At 34.4% G+C, this 18,092-nt stretch overlaps 3 protein-coding genes and 1 long non-coding RNA gene across 5 annotated transcripts; 3 read left to right on the plus strand and 1 right to left on the minus strand.

The window, feature by feature from the left end:
- Nucleotides 1-6,591: 6,591 nt before the first annotated feature.
- Nucleotides 6,592-9,159, plus strand: LOC108860903 (WAT1-related protein At5g64700). Its single transcript, XM_018634749.2, has 7 exons — nt 6,592-6,847; nt 6,937-6,999; nt 7,500-7,616; nt 7,708-7,954; nt 8,292-8,450; nt 8,548-8,699; nt 8,791-9,159. The coding sequence occupies exons 1-7, from the start codon at nt 6,669-6,671 to the stop codon at nt 8,936-8,938; spliced, it is 1,065 nt and encodes a 354-aa protein (XP_018490251.1). The 5' UTR covers nt 6,592-6,668; the 3' UTR covers nt 8,939-9,159.
- Nucleotides 9,160-11,568: 2,409 nt separating this feature from the next.
- LOC130512863 (uncharacterized) lies at nt 11,569-12,445 on the plus strand. The gene is made up of 3 exons (XR_008946471.1): nt 11,569-11,902; nt 12,061-12,168; nt 12,306-12,445. It is a non-coding gene; the product is annotated as an uncharacterized LOC130512863 (long non-coding RNA).
- Nucleotides 12,374-14,851, minus strand: LOC108858814 (uncharacterized). 2 transcript variants are annotated; one of them, XR_008946470.1, is made up of 3 exons: nt 14,465-14,851; nt 12,928-13,940; nt 12,374-12,487 (listed from the first exon to the last, which is right to left on the minus strand). XR_008946470.1 is itself a non-coding variant. In XM_018632682.2 (2 exons), the coding sequence occupies exons 1-2, from the start codon at nt 14,726-14,728 to the stop codon at nt 13,260-13,262; spliced, it is 945 nt and encodes a 314-aa protein (XP_018488184.2). In that variant the 5' UTR covers nt 14,729-14,851; the 3' UTR covers nt 12,600-13,259. The 2 variants fall into 2 exon arrangements, 1 of the variants encoding a protein (XP_018488184.2); XM_018632682.2 differs by lacking the exon at nt 12,374-12,487 and having other exon boundaries at nt 12,600-13,940.
- A 1,703-nt stretch (nt 14,852-16,554) lies between these two features.
- LOC108857410 (uncharacterized) lies at nt 16,555-17,819 on the plus strand. The gene is made up of 3 exons (XM_018631393.2): nt 16,555-17,015; nt 17,148-17,321; nt 17,407-17,819. Exons 1-3 carry the CDS (start codon nt 16,605-16,607, stop codon nt 17,671-17,673), a joined length of 852 nt encoding a protein of 283 aa, XP_018486895.1. The 5' UTR covers nt 16,555-16,604; the 3' UTR covers nt 17,674-17,819.
- Nucleotides 17,820-18,092: the final 273 nt, after the last annotated feature.

Below are 18,092 nucleotides of genomic sequence, written 5' to 3' on the forward strand. Positions count from 1 at the left end.
AAAAATTATTTTTTTGGTGCGTGTGATAAGAAGTATTGATATGAATAATAAAATTTTCTAAAAAGATTACTTAACATAAATTAAGACCTGTTTTGGATAATGTGATTTCAGATGTCGAATTTCGAAACTTCAGATTATACTACCCTAAAATCTTTATGGAGATAATTGATTGAAAATGGCAAATGAACACTTCAGTAGTCTTGATGTCAAGAGGACTCAGACAGTGTATTAATCAAGGTAATTATGTAACTGAAAGTGAAAAAAAAATAAAGCCATAACAATTATGTGCTATCATCTCACTAAGGATCTGAGAGAGAGCAGTATGAAAATACTAGGGATCCTTATGACCTCTGGTCAAAACAAAACTTCAGATTCTCAATGGTATTATGGCAAAAGGCCATAGATGAATGAAAGATTCTCAGGTTCTAGGATTTTGAATCCGTGGACAAATATCATTCTGCTCAAATGAGAATCACCTATAGTTTTTAAACTATGTGCTGAAGTGGTAACAGAAGAGGACTTATTTTATATGAACTATTCCACATTTCATTCAAAGGATATGTTGTTATCACATAAGTCTAAAAGGTTTCACGACCTATAAAGACTTATTATCATGCCTATTGGCAGCCGAGCAAAGAAAGCAGAAAATTCGAGATACCATCAACTGATTGATAAAATTCAGTAAACATACATTGAGAAACAAGACAATGATATGAAACCTCCTGAAAACATTGAGGATGAAAATGATATATAAGAAAAACCTGAGGAAGCCGTATGGAAAATATAAATTGTGAGGTTGGCTTACACATTGATTAAAGAATCAAAGATTCAGACATTCTGATTTCATGTTTTATGTTTTGATTTGATTTGCTTGTCATTTATAAAATATATAGCAATAATAAAAGTTGATTCTGGTCTTATATTATCTTGCTTGATTGGCTTGATAATTCCTTGATTGATAAATGACAAATGAAAATTTAGAAAATGAGTATAGTAATTAAAAATCATCCGACCAAAGGCATTGCCTAAAAGGGACATGAATTATTCACCCAAATAAAAGTCCCATTTGAGTTATAAAATTTTGAAAAGTGAATGGTTTCCACATTGAACCAATGGGCAAAGGAAATATAAGTTCCTTAAGATTATAAAGAAAGTAAAAATTGCCCAAGGCATAAAAATGGTCGAGACTGTACTCCCAACTGATCTAAACTATGCTAAAATATCAGTATGATAAAGGCAAAAGGCCTAGGTAACCAGATAGGTTGACCACGAAATTTTATACACTTTATGGCATGACTGGACTAGCCATCCAGGTCTTTAAAATTGATGCAAAGATTGATATCGAGAAAAGGCACAAAAGAGTTATCCCATAGAATCTCACGTTGTGTAACATGTACACAAGGGAAACTCAATAGGCTATAATGTTCCAAGTATCTAAAAGATTTATAAGCATGTTCATGAGGGGGAGAAATGACACTCCCGTGGTACATGAACAACACTAAAAATCCGAGTGATATGGTCTATGACCATGATAGAACTTGGCCGAATTCTTTGTGATACAAAGATCACTAGCTAATGCTTGGGAACACATGGATTTACATGTAATAAAAATATGCATCAGGCCATATAAAGTGAGCATAGATATTCCCATCTAAAGATGATAAAGGGTCATGATCCAGACATAGACCATCCTAAGAGATTATGTTTAGACCACCACAATAATATGTGCCGTCTAGGATGGAACCTCATAAGAAGATGAGATAAGATTGGGAATATATGTTGGATATGAGAAAGCTTTCTCCCACGATTTTATAAGAAACCTTGAGCCAAATATGGGTGATCAGATTAAGGCAAGGTTCACGGATTGTATGATTAAATCCGACTATCCAACATCAGGGGGAGAAAGAAATAAGCTGGTACAAGTATAAAGAAATGGAATGATATTAATCATCCTTGTCTTGGCAAGATCCTCGGACCAGAGAATATGATTTAAGACGTCCAAAGAAAGATCATACAAAGCTAGCTAAAAGAATGCCAGACAGATTAGACCCGAAAAGAAAAGAAAAAGAATGACTAAGTCATACCAGCTTAAGCACCACGAAATTAATGTCCTAGAAGAGACATAATCAAGTTGCTATAGAGTCTAAAGATAGACCAATATGTTCCATAAGATAAGGAACCTCAGAAATGAAAAGAAAGGTGCATAGAAATGACATATCTGAGGTCATAAGAGAAACCAGACCAGACATTGAGATAAGGCTGCGCAGCTAAACATCTAAGATACCAGACCATGTAGTTTGGGACGCCAAACTGCAAGGTAAATGAAGGTTCTTAGTAAGAATGAAATCTCTAATCGATTAGTTCATGTCTGGAACACAATGGAACACTATAAAAGAAGTGTCGACACATAAAAGATAAAGATGCATAAGGAAATAGCACTTGAGTTTAAAAGATATAAGCGAGGATCAGAACCCACGAGAATACAAGAATGCATTCATAGACTAAAGAAAACCGTGGGGGTTCAAAGAAAGATTCAAAGAATCTATAAAAGAGATGGGTGTATTGGCCATATATAGAAACATCATCTGATAAGATAAAACCAGTGAAAATAGGTTTTGTGTGGGAAAGGAAAAGAAATCGTGAGACATGGACTAAGGTGTTCATATTCCTATTTAAAGTATCAAGGAATGGCTTGATTACACAAGGATGCTCACAGAGACCAAAGGAACAGATTATAAGGAGATATACTCCTATGTGGTGGATGCTACTACAAATTCGAAAAGGTCTGGATATAAGTAGAAAGAAATGTAGTAAGTAGCATATTGATCACTGGATAAAGAAATGATAAAAGTATCAAAAAGATGAGAAGAAATTCTCATAGAATAGTTTTGTTCCTAAGCTATTCATGGACTGAAACAAGGCAGCTGCGAATGATAGACTAAGAAAATAATTAGTACAACCAGTCCATATATCCCTATAGAGGATATTATAATTCCTTGTGTTATGTTTATAACAAACCAACCTAAAGAGAGGTTCAATGATTTCAATGATACAAGTTATCAATTTGATTAAACAGGCTATGTCTTACATATGGTAAAACTGCAGAAATTATCATAGCCGTGTGAGTGTGTGAATGATTAAGTCAGCACGCCTAAAGTGAGAACCATAATCTAAGATAGTGACCAGAAGCATACCTGGTCGTGGCTTAATAAGTATAGTATTGCTAAAGGCAAGAAAAGATCGATAGCTATGTATAAAAGACATGAGTGCATTTGACTGCGAATTCATAGTTTGATGAGTTCCATTGCAGCAAATAATTATTTATGGTTTTACCTTAGACACTCATGGTAATGGACGTGTATAGACAAGGTCTATAACATAACATTGATCGACAAAAGGAAATAAAGAAAGACTGGCTACAATGGATAAAACAATTGGCACATACGAAGAGAAATAAATCCAAATGGGCAAAAGATATAAAGAGAAGTGGTTCGTATGTGTTTGGGTCAGAAGACTCAATATATATTGAATGCCCACGTTTTGATAAAGCCATATAACCAAAGTATATCCGTTGGACATTAAAAGGACCTGCAAGTAAAGCTTTATTGCAGACTATAAAGTCCATCCGAGCATCGTTCGAAGCGCCATCAGTCCGACCAAGACATGGAGTGATCAGCATCAAAGATGTACATCCTGACCACATCTTTATGGAGTTCCAAAGACATCAAGACGTCCAACATTCACTAGTTCATTCAAGGAGAATCCAGTTGATCATCTTCACCAAGTCACATGCAGCTTCAACGTTCAGGAAGACTCGGATACCAGATGGAATGTGTCTACTAAAGTGATGCATTCATCAGGGGGAGTTCATGTGTTGTACTCTTTTTCCTGTCCATGGTTTCCCATTTTGCCACATTGGTTTTGAGGTTTTCCAGGAGAGGTTTTAATGAGGCAACATTAAGCATGCAACGAACCAGTACCGGATGTGTCGATCAAGGGGGAGTGTTATGTACCAGATTGTGATCGACATAACCGGACCGACCAGGACCGTACCGACCGCAGGAGATAATGCTTATCGACTGTTGTACTTATCCACTTAGGATAAACACGACCTGATGTATATATATATGTAAGACCCCTGGTCGAGATTAATAATAGAAACAAGTTTCCCCACTTAGTTTTACAACAGTTTTCACGAATTTGTATTTAAACCATTTTTCTCTAAATCTTTTGGGCTAAACTAATTGGCCTCTAAAAGACACGTGATATATCGTTTTTTTTTTGTGATATATCGTTGTTGTCGATCACTAATAAGTATATTGTTTGTTGTTGTTGTTATACATCCGAAGCTGACGCCGTATTCGTATATATTAAATTGCAATGTTTAAATTTTGTGAAGCAAATTTTCTTTATTTCACTGACGACAACGATAGCTCTTTTCTTGACCAGACCATTCTTTGTTTTGCTTTTTCTTCTTTAGTTGTCTTTTTTCTTTCTTTTTAGACGGTAGGTTTCACTTTAAAATCCGAGGTAGAAAAAGATTGGGGATGCGTATACTCCTTGAATATATCCTTCTCATAATTTGCACATCATCGAAACTGAGGGTTTGAAAGTACGTGGGTACCTACTCAACGCTGCAGGTTTCTCCACTATACTTTTAGAAGAGAATTTTGTATTTATGTCACTTTTAGAAAACAAGGGAACACTAACAAACGAAAGAGTAGTACCAGAGCAGAAAATACTCATCTAAAGTTAGGTTTTGTATATTCTAGCCTAAAAACATGCACCATCTGGTCTATAATTATCAGTTTAAAAGGTCTGATATTGATAAATAGTTAAACGCTACGTACCTATAATGCATATGATCCGAACTTAGTATTGCATTTTAGCAAAAAAAAAAAAACTTAGTATGGCATGTTTATTTCGATATCTAAAGGTCGGTGCGAGGTTTTCTTTTGTGGGTTGTTCTAAATATGAGAATTTTATCATACCAATAAAATCATTCAACCATTGATTTATTAAATACAGAAGTAGTCTTAAGGAAATCAAACAGTCCATATAACATTTAAACAAAACAGTTTATATATTAGTGGCGATACGTTGTATATGTATTACAGTATATGGATCACTGATATTATTTTTGCATGGCCGGAACTCGGGATTGCGTGGACAATGGACATAGCGGTTTACCATTACCATCTACTTTGCTTGTATATGCGTAATGTGTCATCGTAGCCAGTGCCGTGCTCAGGGTTTTTGGGGCCTAAGGCAAAATTGATGATAAAATTTTTTATTTAAATTCAATATTAAATAAATTAATATTTTAAAATATTATTTTTATTAAAGAAATATAATTAAAATGATGATATGTTATTTTATATATTGAAAATAAATTAAAGTCAAATATAAATGATAAAATTAAATATCTAAATTAATTTAAATATGATAAACAAAATATATAACTATAAATTTATATATTATATGGAAATTATAAATGAGTTAAATTCTTTTTGTAAAATATATGTGAACAAAATCAACAGAAAGACAAAAACAATTAATAGTAAAAATTTAGGATAATGGCTAAATCTATAATTAAAAGAATAGGAAATAAAATAGATTATCCTAAAGAGATTTTTTTTGTACCAATTATTATCATCTAGTGTAACCATTTAGCTAAATCATGAAGTCATGCATTGTATTAGACTAATTACACCGAACAACAATAGGAAAGGGGGCCCCAAAAATAGTATTTTAGAAGGGGCCTGAGGCGGTTGCCTCTTTTTCTATGTCTATGGCACAGCTCTGATCGTAGCCAAGTGCATTAAAACTAATCACGATACCCTTTTTTGACAAATCAATTTTGAACGTTATCCACGCTAGATTCTTTTTTCTTGTCAACCGTTACACACAATAGCTATAACTAATCGAGTTCATCGTATCGGTACGTTAACGTGTTTCGAAAATATTGCTAAATATACACGACTCATCCTAAGTTTTTATCACCAAAAACTTTATAACGTGATTCATGTTTACTTCTAATACAATATTCCTCAAGATTTAATATAATAAAGATCAGTCTTATTTGTCAAAGTTGTCGCGAACAAAGCTCGTGAGATGGAATAACAGGACTATTAAGCATTGTCTTATATTAATTTGAGAAACAGCATACATACATGATTGCATAATGATCGAATATAACCTCTCACCTTTTTTTTTTTACCTAATGGTTCTGTCATTTCACTAACCATATTTTGTTGCTTACGAATCTATGTTTTCACAGTACCATTCAGTATTTTGTAGATCTAGTTAGTGTGACTTGTACCGTTTGGTGATTAATTAGTGGACGGAAACGAGGAACATATATATACGAAACATTCTCTAGTCAGCATCTAAAACCATTTTGACTGGTATAGTGAGATTGTGACACGGAAGTAACAACTTTTCTTTTCTTCGACTCTTACCGACGTACTATTTAGTCCATTATTTTCGAATATCACCGACGTAAAATATCAGACGTATGCGTGCTTGTGTCAGTACTTATATAATACCCACTTAGCTTCTTATTCTAAATCAAAGAACAAGTTACAAAGAGTAACTCATATATATACATATAAATCTTTCCAAGAACTCAAAATAAAATCAAAAATCATTAATTAATCTATCGACCGATGGACATGGAGACCAAGAAACCATACATGCTGGTGACCATGATACAACTCATATATGCAATCATGTTTCTGATCTCCAAAGCTGTCTTAGATGGCGGAATGAACACTTTCGTCTTCGTTTTCTATCGTCAAGCGTTCGCTACCATGTTCTTGGCTCCTTTCGCTCTTTTCTTCGAGCGGTACATGACTATATACACTGTTAGATAGATGAGTATGTACAATATTTTCCTAAAGTGTGTATAAATTGTGTTCTTATCTTTTTCCTTAGAAAGAGTGCTCCACCTCTTCCATTTGTGACCTTCATCAAGATCTTCATGCTCTCTTTATTTGGGTAAATACTTGTTAGGATTCATTTGGTTTGATTTTTTTTGTCTGCGTTTATATGTGAACTGATTATTTCAATTCAAAGTAAAACTCAGAAAATGTATTTCTATTTTTTTTCATCAAACTAGTACATTCTTAAAATGTAAATTAAATGCATCATATTACAAATCCAATTGTTATCAACAAATCCGATTGTTGATAACCAACATATTGTGTTTTCTTGTGTGCATTAGTTTTTTTTTTTTTTTTTGTAAACTAAATGTGTGCATTAGTTAGAATATTATAAAACTTTTTACAGTTAATTAGTTAAATGTTTTTTATCAGTATTTTCTTAAAATTGTACTAACAAACGCGAAATGCGAATAACTTTTATCTTTTGGTGGTACTTGCGTTCATAAAACACTATCTTCTAAATTATCAATTAAACTTTATCTTTTGGTGCTACTTGCGTTTATAAAACACTCTCTTCTAGTTATCAGCTGAACTTTATCTATACTGGAATTTCAGTCTGACATTGGGCTTGGACTTAAACGGAATCGCATTATCATACACGTCGGCGACTTTGGCCGCTGCCACAACAGCTTCCCTTCCGGCCATCACATTCTTCTTGGCTCTCTTTCTTGGGTATACACTTACAATACATTTTGCCTGGCTCTCTTAATTATTTTAATTATTCTAGTAATATTTATTTATTGCGTATAAATAAATGTTGAAGTATGGAGACGCTTACGATTAGAAGCATACAAGGAACAGCGAAGCTTGTGGGGATAACTGTGTGCATGGGAGGAGTAATTACATTAGCCTTTTACAAAGGTCCACTGTTGAAATTACCTTTTTGTCTTCACCTCTATAATCACCGGAATACTCCCAGCGACGTATCTGGCGGTAACACCTCGTGGCTCAAAGGATGTACCCTCATGATCACATCCAACATTTTATGGGGTCTCTGGCTCGTTTTGCAGGTACCTAATCAAATTGCTCCATACATTATTATGTTGCTTAGTTAAATAATTAATACTAAATTTAGTAAGACGTGGCGTGATTGATATAAGCATATCAGTTACCAATGGTAACTTACCATATAGATGTATTTTAACACAAGACGACATTGTGAAACAAAAGTGAATTTATTAAAACGACACGAGGGGAGTGAATATCAAGATTTGTTGGATTTTTTTTTTTTTTTTGAAAAACTTTGGATTTACTAGTTTTTATTTTTATTTATTTATAGTGCTAGCTGAAGTACTGAACCATGATGATATTTTCTATCTTTTGTTTGTTTTCGCTATGTGAAAACAGGGCCGTGTGTTAAAGGTCTACCCTTCGAAGCTATACTTCACAACTCTTCATTGTCTATTGAGTTCGATTCAGTCATTTGTAATCGCGATTGCAGTCGAGAGAGATATCTCAGCATGGAAGCTTGGTTGGAACCTACGACTTGTTGCAGTCATTTACTGTGTAATCAACTAACTATCTATTCCATTTCACAATAATATCAAATTCCATAATCTAAGAATATTTTACTAATGATATAATGAACAACATATATATGCAGGGATTTATTGTAACTGGCGTAGCTTACTACTTGCAGTCATGGGTTATAGAGAAGAGGGGGCCTGTTTTCTTATCAATGTTCACTCCTTTGTCTCTCATCTTCACTATCCTCTCTTCAGCGGTTCTACTTTGTGAAATCACCAGTCTTGGAAGGTCCAACAATTTTTTGAAGTATATTAGTATCATTTACTTCAAATGTAAAATCAATTATTCAGTAAATTACCTTACATGTATGTTTTTTCAGTATTCTAGGTGGATTATTATTGATTATAGGACTCTATTGTGTGCTGTGGGGGAAACGTAGAGAGGAGAAGAACGCTGGTGATGCGAAGACTGATCCACATCACGAAGATGATGCCGTTTGCAATGAAGCGAAGGTTGTCATTAGTTGAATGAATGTCTAAATTTGTATTAAAGATGTGGTAAATATATAGTGTCCACTGTCAATGAGTTTTACTTTCTTTTTTGTCCCACTGACTACTTTTATCCGTACACAAATGGTAACATGAAAATAGAATTCTTAACCCATATAATAATAAAGCAAAAAACATAACACACCTACTAGAGATCAAACTCACAAATTGAAATTACCAAAAAAAAATGCTTGATTCTTCTTTTTGGAACCAAGACTTGGTTTAAAATAACAATTTTAGTTACTCCTTGTTGGTAATTTCTTGTAACTCACTTGTTATCTAAATCAGAATGTGCATCTTTTTTTCTCCTTCCTTTGTTTTTTACGCTTCACAATTTTATTTCTGTCTTCTGTCACTTTAGTCTCCTCAAGAGTCTGAGATTCGGATTTATCCACTACAAGAAAACTTGTTTATAGCCACGGCTCAGCCACAAACATTTTGCGGCGAGAGAAATATAGCCACAAAATATCCGTAAAATAGCTACAACAAATTTTCGCAGCTATTATGTAGCTTTTTGTTGCTATTTAGCTACAAAATATGATTTGCAGCTATTCGAAGACACAAAACCACAATTAGCTACAATATAAATTGTGGAAATAGATACCCACGTTTTTCCACGATATAATTTGTAGCTAATAAAGCCACAACAGCGTCCGTAGCTATTTGGGGAAATAAAAATTAAAAATATTTAAATTAATTACAATTTTTTTAAAATACCTGTTACGAACTTAGTTATGGTTATTTGTGGCCACTTAAAAGACATGGCTACAAAAAAAATTGTGGCTACGTGTAGCAAAGAGTGTAACATATAAATGAACATATCATTTTTAAAAAGTTATAATATATATGTAATACCAATTTTTTATAACGTTTACAGTGTTGTATGGAATGTTATAATATATATATATATATATATATATATATATATATAGTATTATAATCGAATCAAGTTTCATAATGTCGAGATATACTACACATCAATGTTTTGAAAACCGGACCGGACACCGACTCGGTGAAGCTACTGGTTGACTGGTTAGACCGGTTCAACCGGTCGAACCGGGTTTTTAATTTATATAAAAATGTATATAATTATATATTTATACTATATAAACTTTACTTCTACATATAATATTTTCCCTATTCTTTTTTATTAACTCAAAATAAAAAACAAACATAAATCTGATTACTATGTAAACTAAAAATTAAAAAAAAACAAATGATTTACAGCTAAAACAATCATATTTATTTATTTTTACAACTAACATTTCAAATTTTAAGAATATGGTAAAATAAAAATAGTATATGAGAGTCAAAAATATATTTTTCACATTTTTTCTTAGAAAAAAAAAAAAATATAGTGATAGTTGAACAGTAATTATAAAAATTAAATTTTAACTAATAATAATTAAAAACACTTGATTATATGTTAATTTTTAAGAACCGGGTTTTAAAATTAAACCGGGTCACCGGTTTTACCGGGTTTCAGCCGGTTTTACTGGTTTTGTTCAAATCCGGGTTTTAAACCGAACCGAACTCGGCTTCTTCAGCGAGTCACGGTCGAACCGGTTCGACCAGCCGGTCCGATCCGATTTTCAAAACACTGCTACACATGCATTATACATTACTATGGTATTTATTAACATTAACTATCTATGATTTTGTTTAGTTACATTATATATTCATTATGTTATTTAATTTAGTTTTAGACAAACTATTTGGTCTTAAACTTTTAAGGTTATAGGAGGATCCAATTTTGAATTCACCTGGTTTGATCGGATTTTTTTTTTAAAAAACAGGATCGGAACTTTTCTTTTGTTTAGCAAAACAAAAACAGGATCGGAAAACAAGAGACATAAAAATAAATTTATAGATAGCCAACAATCAACATTATGACTGTTGTAATAGGTGTTCTTAATCGAAAAATAGAGGTTCAAAGAGTAACTTTATGCCACTGTATAAGTTCAACATTTTAACCTCATATTAACGATATTAAATATACTTGGGGTAGAATCACCAAAACACTATAAAGATAGATCCATTATTTTTTCAACGAGCGTTCCTAAGTTATATTTAAACATGTTTTCTAAATGATTGATTAAATGTTTTATTTTAAGTTATAATTACACAAAACACTAAATGAAAAATCAAAACTAAATCCAAATACTATATTTATAGACCCTGAATATACAATCTAAATTCCAAACCCTATATCTAAAATGTACACCCTTCCCAAACCCCAAATCTTAAAACTAAATCCAAACACTACATTTCAAATCCTAAACTCTATATACTAAATTATAAAATTTAAATATCATATGTACTCAGCTTGAATTCATAAATCTAAACTTCAAATCCAAACTATATTCCCAAACCCCAAATCTTAGAACTTTGGCCAAACTTTATCTAAACCTCAAACCCCAAATTCAAACTCCAAACTATATATCATAAACATTAACTTTAAATATTTGTAATAAATAATATTTTATTTTTAGCCTATTTAATTTTATAGTTTTATCATCTAATTTTTAATATATCAGTTTAGCTACAAAAGCTACATTTAGTTTGTGTTTATCTTAAAAAAATAGAAACTAACCATGAAAAGTTAAGGCGGGGGAATTTTTCCAGACAATATAAAAAGTAAATTCCAAATTTTTTGATTCCCGGGTAATTTTTAAGTGTTTCCCGGCTGTACTAATTAGAGCATGGTTTATTTAACTCACAGCCAAGTGTTTTCAACTAAAAATAATACTAAACCTAATTTATTTTACTCCGCCTCCTCTCTCACTCTTGTTTTTTGTCGGCACCTCCTCTCTCAATCCATCTTCTCTTCCTTCATCGTTCCATCTTCTCTGTTCTTCAATCTCCGTTTCCTCTTCTTATTCAGTCGAATCTTCTTTCTTCCTCTAACTCCCTCGTTCCGAAATCTCTCATCTTCTGTTTAAGGTACACTTTCGCACTTTTGATTTCCTTTAATCGCCATAGATAGCAATTTCTGAGTTTCGTTCTTAGTCTTCACGGGCCTGGTTTTTCAAGTTTGTTCTTTGATTTTGTCTTATAAAGTTCCGTTACCTGACTTTATAATATCTCTTGTTGATTTGCAGATGATTTGCAGATGAATATCAGAGGACTATTTCCTCTGCTTCTCGACATCCACTTCCTAGATTGGCGGTAGTGATGGGTGCACCAGAGAGACGTAATAGATGTTTATGGTGAGTTAAGTGTTTTAGGTTCTAGTAGCTCTAAGTACAAGGGTGATTGTTGCTTTGGTACATTTGTTTTGGTCTGAGATACATGTCCACTTACTTTGAGATTTGAAAACAAAACGTTTCTCTGTTTCTCTACGTAGATGGCAACTAATGTTGATACCGAACCCAAGGAGTCTCCTGCAGCTTCTCTACGTAGAAATGTTGGAGTTGATGGACGATTGACCACTGTGGAGGATGTTGTGACTGGGCTGAAGGATAGTGTTTCTGGGTTGAAGCAAAGCATAGACATGGTGTTGAAGATGAATGGAGTGGAGCCTGTTACCTGTCAACATATTCCATGTGAGTGTGGTGCTTCTGGTCCAAGACCCCATTCTGATTCTAGCCAAGAACTTAGCCAGCAGTCTCCCACTCATTAACTCTTCAATGCACCCTAGGTGTATTGTGTTTCCTTGTGCAATATTAATCTCTAACATCCTTAGAAGTCTTTTGTAACATCATTAGATGTTTTCTATAAATTGAAATTGTAATGATATTTTGAATGATTTAGCTAATTATGTTTGTACTTCTGTAATTAATTATTGGTTTTAAAATTGGTTCAAAAAAACTTAATAGAATACAATTAAAAATTAAATAATATAAAATATGATAAATAAAGCTTTTAAAATTATGAAACTACAACTACAAAATTTAATTGTGGCTATTTGCATACTGAAATCTACAATTAAGTCTGTGGCTATTTATAGAAAAATAGCAACAACTTACTGTGCGACTATGTTGTGGCTAATGGAGCTACAATTTGATTGTGGCTATTTGTATCTTATATTCCACAATTATGAGTGTGGCTATTAGTAGAAAATTTGCTATGGTTAATAGCGTGGCTTTTTGTGGCAAAACATCCACGAAATCTGTTTGGCGCTACTTGTGGAAAATAGCCGCAAATATCGTTTGTGGCCGAGTTGCGGAAACACATCTACAATTAGCCACAATTTTCAATTATCCACAAGCCGATAGTCAACAAATTTTTTTTGTAGCTATTTATAGCTACCAGTGAAATAGCCACAAAAATTAAGCTATAGCTACAAAAAAATTAGTGGCTATTCTCTATGTTTCTTGTAGTGATCAATCTTCTCTCTAGCATCCACAAACTCTGAAACCTTTGTTTCTTCTGTAGTCTTACTCTCTGATCCAACGCTCAGTGTCTCAGGAGTTTTGACTTCAATATCTAAATCCTCTGAAGTTGAAACCTCTGAAACCTTTACAAGTTCTGATTCTGCAGCTTCAACTTTATCATCAGTTATGACTTTAGGAACTTCGGTAACATTTTTATCCTCCAAGACCTCAAGAACACCTGACTCTTTTGTAACCTTGATTTGAGACAATTCAGGAGGAGAAAGAACCTCTGAAACATCCACAACATTCTTATCTTTCAAGACCTCAGGAACATCTGGCTCTTTTGTAACTTGTGGAAGTTTCGACTCTTGTGCAACCTTGACAACTTCAGATGTTTTCGTAGGTTCCAACTCCTCTGGAAACTTAACTTCCCAATTCTCTGAAAAATTAACTTCTTGGTCTTCAGCTTCCTTAGCTTTAGGCTTTTCAGGAGTCTTTACCTCGGAATCTTTTGGAATCTTAACTTCAAGATCATTTCGAGTCAGAACGTCAAATGTTACTGGAGCTTTTACATTAGAAGCAGAAGTATCAAACTTTGAAGCTTCTGAAGAAGTGCCGCTTTTGTTACGAGATAGATTGGTTATTTCCTTTTCTATTGCCTTGTCCTATAAGTAAGAGAAAGTAAACTCTAGCTCCATAACTAAATCGAAACAAATATTAAGTAAATAAAAGTAATTAACCTTCTGTGTAGGAATATATGCAAGAATAGCTTAGCAAAGTTTATAGAGGATATTTTAAGCGATTTTGTAAGAAACATTGATATTTTTAATATATCCACAAGCATAGTAAGAATCAAATAAAGACCATTACTCTACAATACCATCATATATGTTTAGTAAACTTATAGAGAAAATGTTTTTAAAACGATTTTTATAAGTAACATTGTTATTTTTTTTTTGGAAGTATTTCCAAGATCATGTCCCTTGTAGAGAACTATATTGTGCCGGAAACGGTCCTGTGCTGATTATATTTAACCACTTGCATACAAATACGTTCTATTGTATTTTCGGCTCTAAAATGTATTAAATATTCCGTATAAATAATTTTCGTGACAAAAAAAAAAAAAAAAATTCCGTATAAATAATGTTATCCGTTGATTAGATATGTGACATTTTTGATAGAGAGTTACCTCATGAAACAAGAGACTGATCAGAGATTGACGTTTGCTGTGTTCTTCTTCCTCCACATCGTCTTCAATGAGAATCTCTTTCCCTTTCTCACACCGTCGTGCCGCCACAGCCTCTGCTTCATCCGCCGCACTCGGAGCATTGCTGACGCTCTTTTCCACCGGGAACTTGTTATGATCAGTAGGAGCCGTCGTGTCTCGCTCAACCGGAAACAGATCTTCCTCGGTATCTTTGAGAACCTTTTGCTTGGTTGCACAGTTTCCCATCTCGCAAGCACAGAGACTTTGATACAAAAGTACCTTTCTCACTCTCTCTCTCTCTCTTAAAACTCTTTTCTGTCTTCCGAGAGACGAGAGAGATGATGAAAGTGGAGGTAAAGGATGGGCAAACAAGAGTTATGTCCAGTTACAAAAAAAAAAACAAGAGTTATGTCCGTTAAATCCTCTGCGGCCATATAGCGACAAAGATTTTAGTAAATATAAGGTTTTATGGTAAAGTTAAAAGAACTACTCATAAACGACGTAATATTAATTTGTTTTAAAGTAAGTACTTATTCGAATATTTATTTCAATTGTATAGTAAATATTTTCTTGGTAGTGAATCGAGCAGAGGATATTACGTAAAAAGGGAAAGAAATAACATGCAGGATTTGATTTTCCAGGTTGGCTGATTAGGATTATATATACACTTGATTGGTATCTCGTTTTGTCCGTTTGCATTTAATAAGAAAAGTCCTACTGAATCCGTATTGCCCATTAATCAATGCTTAAAATAACGTTTAAGCGAACGGTCATCTAGAGTCGTACCAGATTTAAGCTTAGTAACAAAATCTTCTAATTTCAATGATTAGTAGATAATCATTGGTTTAAAATCGGATAATTACGAAAATAATTGAAACCTCAGCCCATGAAAATATTTGATGTTGGGTTTTATAAGACGCTGACCCGAAAAGAAAATTGAAAGAGCTTGACAGGCCAATATTTATTAGGTCGCCGGTTTAATCCGGTTCCCTACAGATGCGTTGAGAATGCTGCTACCATGACTTGCTGATTTTGTAGCGTTCACTCTGCTGGAGCCAATTTTAGAAGACTCTGCAACAATAACTCAAAACAACAGGTGCTTGAAGACAACAAAGAACGACAAAGCAGACATAGCTTTTGTTGATAATTATGCGTCTTACTATGATTAAATAGCTACTGACTTTGACCTTGTTACAAGGTAGCTAAAAAGCTTGTACTTGATATAAAAGTATGTGGCCAAATAAGTTAATACTGGTTTGCTAATCGTTTACAAAATCGAAATTAATTATCTTTTAACCATCAAACTAGACTCTCTTATAAAAAGAATATCATCTATTTGTCAGTCTTCACTTTTCTTCTTGGACTTACCCGATCGATCTGAAAAAGCATGGAAGCATAGTTGCTGAGCCATGATATGTTTGCTTGAGGAGGGCTCTGAATGCTTTCTCTTTGAAGACATGGGAGTCTTGGTGGAGGAGCTTGGAAAGATGCCCTTCTATTCTATCTGCTGCTACGTGTGGAAGTTGAATGTCTAAGAGAGAAGACTGTCCGCTTTTACGCCGGCTACTTTGAACAGGGTTAGTATTTTTAATAGAGGAACTCGTCACTGCTCCTACAAGCTTTAGTTAGGTTTTGATCTTCATTGTCTCAAGCAACTCTTCTGGTTCAAGAAAACGAACTAACGAAACTTGCCGGGAATACACATGGGAAGAAATGAGAGAAATGTACGAATTTTCGATTCTTCTACTCATGGTATAATCACAGTTGCATCAGCATCTTGGGAAGCAAAGCTAAAGGTCACCCTCTTTACCTACCAAATCAAGAAGATGGTTAAACAAAGGCAAGAGAGAGAAAAAAAAACTTTTAATGAAAGTTCACTGGAAACGGCGTCGTTTAGTAAATTGGCGGGGAAAATAAATTTAGTTACGCACTTGACCGAACGGTTCAATTGAGTCAGCCTTGGGCTGAAAAGATTGGTCCATAGAAACAGGCCCTATGATATGAACGAAGAAGCCCAATAATGGCAGCAACCTGAACGTCGGAACTTGAAATCTCATAAACCCTAAATCCCCAAAAATGGATTCACAGAAGATCTCAAATCGAAATCGAAAATCGAAAAAAGATGATCAGAAGAAGAATCTCTTCGATCATTTCATCGTCTCTCATCAATTCTCCATTTCATCACTCCGCCAAGCCCAGATTCATCGTCTCTTCGCCGCTTCTTCAATGCCGTCGATCTCCGATCCTGACTCAAGCTCCTCCTACCTTCGCGGGAAGAAGAGTTCCGTCGTTCGAGGGGATCAGGGCTTACAGTTTGCTGAGCCTGAACGATCTGAGAGACAATGTGCCGAGGAAGCTGAAGACGAGGAAAGGAAGAGGTATCGGGTCTGGGAAAGGTAAAACGGCGGGGAGAGGTCACAAGGGGCAGAAGGCGAGAGGGACGATGAAGTTTGGTTTCGAAGGTGGGCAGACTCCTTTACGACGCCGTTTGCCTAAACGTGGCTTCAAGAACAAGTTTAAGCTCCATTTTCAGGTTAAAGGTCGCACCTTTATATTCTGACATTTGTCTCTGTGGTCTAGAACTCGTTGGATTAGAGAATCTTAAGACCAGATGTGTCACTCTTTTAGATGATACTGTGTGTCTAAGGATGGTTGTGTGATGCAGCCGGTTGGTTTGGGGAAGATCGCTAAACTCATAAACGCTGGGGAGATAGATTCACATGAGTTGATCACGATGAAAACGCTCAAGGATGTGGGAGCTATCGGAAAGCAAATAGAAGACGGAGTGAGACTGATGGGTCGTGGTGCTGATGAGATCAAGTGGCCACTTCATTTCGAGGTTACCATTTCAAATTATATGAACTTTTGTTTTAATAGAGTTATTTACGTATAACTCGTTGCATCTTGGCTATGTTTTAGTACAGGTTTCGAGAGTGACAGTTAGGGCCAAGGAGGTGGTGGAAGCAGCAGGAGGATCGGTGAGAAGAGTGTATTACAACAAATTGGGCTTGAGGGCATTACTTCGACCGGAATGGTTTGAGAAGAAAGAAAGGCTATTGCCAAAAGCAGCCAGACCACCTCCTAAACAACAAGATAGGGTCGATAGCATCGGACGTCTTCCTGCTCCGAAGAAACCCATCCCTTTCTATGCAGCTGAGGAAAACAGAGTTGAGTCTCCTGTTGAATCATGATATTCAACGTTTGATGTTCTGGTTTAAGTTGTTTTTGTTGTTTCTTGGTCTTGTTCTTACAAGAAAAAAAAGTTTTAGAATGGTCGGTGGACCAAATAATGTCACTCACGTTTTGGAAATTTTATGGACTTATAAGTTCTTAAGCATTTTGTGTCTCGTTTAAACGGGGTGAGCCGGCCCCTTATGACATCTCTTGTGACGGTATCCAAAAATAATTTTAAAAGATAAATAGAAAGTATCAATTAAATATCAAAATAGCTGAAGGTCCGAACCTGCACTACAAAATCCCAAATTGGAATGATTATTATTGATTAGTAGATAAAAGTATATACACTGCAAACGATTATTGTTAAATCAAATCTCAGAGATTAGTTCTTGTGCAAAAGCAATAGAAATCTATCTTATGATGGTTGTTACAG

The sequence above is a fragment of the Raphanus sativus genome, chromosome 5 (genome assembly GCF_000801105.2).
Source record: "Raphanus sativus cultivar WK10039 chromosome 5, ASM80110v3, whole genome shotgun sequence".
NCBI lineage: Eukaryota > Viridiplantae > Streptophyta > Magnoliopsida > Brassicales > Brassicaceae > Raphanus > Raphanus sativus.